The sequence below is a fragment of the Priapulus caudatus genome, unplaced genomic scaffold (genome assembly GCF_000485595.1).
Source record: "Priapulus caudatus unplaced genomic scaffold, Priapulus_caudatus-5.0.1 Scaffold2323, whole genome shotgun sequence".
Lineage (NCBI taxonomy): Eukaryota > Metazoa > Priapulida > Priapulimorpha > Priapulimorphida > Priapulidae > Priapulus > Priapulus caudatus.
Window position 1 is genome coordinate 825 of NW_014579384.1, and position 3373 is coordinate 4197.

Consider the following 3373-nt stretch of genomic DNA (forward strand, 5'->3'; position numbering starts at 1 on the left):
ATGGATGGAATGGATGGATGTATGGATGGAGGATGGATGTATGGATACCTTGACATCGTCAAGACTCCCGCCTTATTTATCCCCAGTCGTAGCTGCGCCTCGTAACGCAGAATGTATCTGTCGTTAGATGGCGTTAGTGACTGTTGTGCTGTGTTGCGTCGTTGCAGACGGATAATCGTAAAGACAAGAAGCAGCAGGCATCCCTATCTGTGCGTGTCGCTGGTAGACAGCGCGAACCCCGCTCCCATCATCGCGATGGCATTCGATACGCAGTGAGGACAGCCTGTATTGCTGCTCGCTGGCCGGCAACAAGGTAACCTCAGGATCTATCTAATCCTTATCTATCTATCATAAATCTATCTATCTATCTATTATCTATCTATCTATCTATCTATCATCTATCTATCTATCTCTCTCTCTCTCTCTTCTCTTCTCTCTCTCTTCTATCTAACTATCTACCTATATAGCTATCTAGCTATCGATCTATCTATCTTATCTATTCTATCTATCTATCTATCTATCTATCTATATATCTATAGTATTCTTCTATCCATCTATCTTATATATGTCTATCTATCTATCTATCTAATCTATCTATCTATCTATCTATTTATCGTATCTATGCCTATCTATCTATCTATCTATCTATCTATCTATCTATTTCTTATCTATCTATCTATCTATCTATCTATGCTATCGTATCTATCTAATTCGTATCTATTATCTATCGTATCTATTTACCTACCTCTCTCTCTCTCTCTCTTCTACTATCTATCTATCTATCTATCTTCTTCTCTCTCTCTCTCTCTCTGCTCTCTCTTTCTTCTATTCTGATCTATCTATCTAATCTATCTTATTCTATCTAGTCTATCCATATACATATATATATATATATATATATATATATATATATATATATATATCTCGCCACATCTCTTTAATCTGGCCAGGTGAGTATGCTACCGCTCAAGAGCTGCCATCTGTACATGGATTGCGGGCTGTGCGTAACAACAGAGCATCCTCACGGCTGCGGCTGGTGTGGAGACCACTGCTCGACGGCTGCCGACTGCGGCGACGGTGGCGCCTTCAGGACCGACACGTGTCCTCCTCGAATCAGAACGGTAAGATACTTGCTAGACGTGGCATCATGCCTTATTGTTCTATATGCAGTACTATATACCTACAGGCTAGGGCGCTTTCCTAATTATAAACACAGGTCTACTGATAACAATTTATTACAGAAATCTATCCGGTAATATATATAATCATTATATCTACCCGCAGTTTTCGCCGACTTCTGGCCCCCTGGTGGGCGGAACACTCATCACAATCCACGGCGACGACTTTGGCTTACTCTTCGCCAACATCTCCGTGTTGCTAGGCGACAGCGTCTGCAACATCGTCAAGTGGTCGATGCAGACGTGAGTTGGTGACGTAGCGTGAAGGAATTCACAATTTGAGCCCGCTTACCTCTAAGCTAACTTGAGTCAATTTCCAACAATCAGGGCATGGCCCACCACAGCAGCTAGTGCTGCAAGATTTTATCCTCGGCTGTTTTCTGCCTAAAACCAGCCCGGCACCTGTCCTAGCTAGCATTAGATGCAACAACAAGTCGAGGAGGTATATAACGGTGTCAAATAACCTTTAATTTCATTAATCATATAATATTATTAACGAATATAGACAATTAAGGGTAATAATAATATTAATATCAATATAATTAATATTAGTATATAACATTATTTACGAGGCAGTACGTAGGTTTGCGATAATAAAGCTCCTAACACAAAAATCATGGTAACGATACATACAGCCAACCCTCAGAGCTACGGACCTAGTTAGTGACGTCACAGCTAAATCGACCTCTGACGTCTGCCAACAGAATCACGTGCATAAGCACGAGGCCGCGGGGCATGCCCGAGAGTACAACTCCCGACCTAGAGAGGGCGCTGGTGGTCACCGTCGACGACAGGAACCCGTACGAGGATCGGCAGTATCGGATCGAAGGTCGCCATCAGTCTCTGGTGACCTTCAGATATGCGGTGAGTGCCGCTAGATGTCGCCCTCCAACATCCTGGACGCCAAAAATAATATTACAAAATTGGAGTTTTAAAAAAAGACGAAAAAAAGTTCCGTTTTAGTTCTACGCGCCATACAGGCGGCTCTTCGCGCTTTGAAAGCGTATAATAGCAACACTTCTCGGGGCTTGAAGCGCGAGAAAACGCAATAATTCAGTCAGAAACGACGTGACACTGATGCGATATTCACGTACTAACGATGTGACACTATTATGACAACGATATGATACTAATGTGACATCAAATTGACACTAATCTGACATCAATTTGACACTAATCTGACATTAATTTGATATTAATATGACAACAACGGGACGTCGATGTGACACCAGTGCTATCGCACTAATATGACAGATACAACGGTCTGACACTACTCTCCGTACGTTTCCGCATCTTCAGGGTGTCAGGTTCGAGTCCTTCTCTCCGAGGTTCGGACCGATGGCAGGCCGGACTCGCCTGACCCTCAGCGGTCAGCATCTGGACGTCGGCACGCATCGCGGCATCAAGGTCGCAGGAATCCAGTGCGACATCTACAGGTACGTACGCACGCACACGCACACACGCACGCGCACACGCACGTATGTACGCACACACGCGCACGTACGTGCACGCGCATACACGCGCACACACGCAGGCATACACGCGCGCACGTACGCACACAGACAGGCGCGCGCCCGCATGCACACACACGCACACACACACACACACACACACACACACACACACACACACACACACACACACGCACGCACGCACGTGCACGCACACATGCACACATACCCATGCACACAAGCGTGCACGCACACACATGCACACATACCCACGCACACACATGCACACATACCCACGCACACATGCATGCACGCACGTACACGCACACATGCACACACACTCTTAGTAGTACATAGTTCGGGGGTCTATTAGTCTACATGCGACACACAGACATACCTGATCAGCTTTCTCCTGGTCGACAGCGAGTTTCGTCATCAGCTTGGCGACGTCCTCTCCCTTCGTCTTTAGTACGGGCTCTAGGGCCGTAAGCTGCACCTGCATGTTAGCGACTAGCTCGTTCGTCTCCAGCAGCTTCTCTAAGCCGTTCTTAACTCTGTCCCTCGCAGCACACAGCTGCCTGCAGAGTGAGGGTGGAGGCGGGTGAGTCATCGCAGGCACACGAATCGACAGATAAGGTGTGCTAAGCGTACTTATGATTATGTGTAGCGGGGACGAGTCGTAAGAAGCATCAGTTGAAAGAGCTCGACGTTTACGAAAGTACAGACACTCTAGGATGAGTTGCA

At 46.1% G+C, this 3373-nt stretch overlaps 1 protein-coding gene across 1 annotated transcript in view; it reads left to right on the top strand.

The window, feature by feature from the left end:
• The first annotated feature begins 179 nt into the window (after positions 1-179).
• Positions 180-3373, top strand: part of LOC106818543 (hepatocyte growth factor receptor-like) — a 3938-nt gene continuing 744 nt past the window's right edge. The window contains exons 1-5 of the mRNA XM_014823244.1: positions 180-313; positions 951-1121; positions 1285-1421; positions 1883-2042; positions 2478-2614. Of these exons, the coding sequence (XP_014678730.1) occupies positions 957-1121; positions 1285-1421; positions 1883-2042; positions 2478-2614 (599 nt within the window). The 5' untranslated portion in view covers positions 180-313; positions 951-956. The remainder of the gene's footprint in view (positions 314-950; positions 1122-1284; positions 1422-1882; positions 2043-2477; positions 2615-3373) is intronic.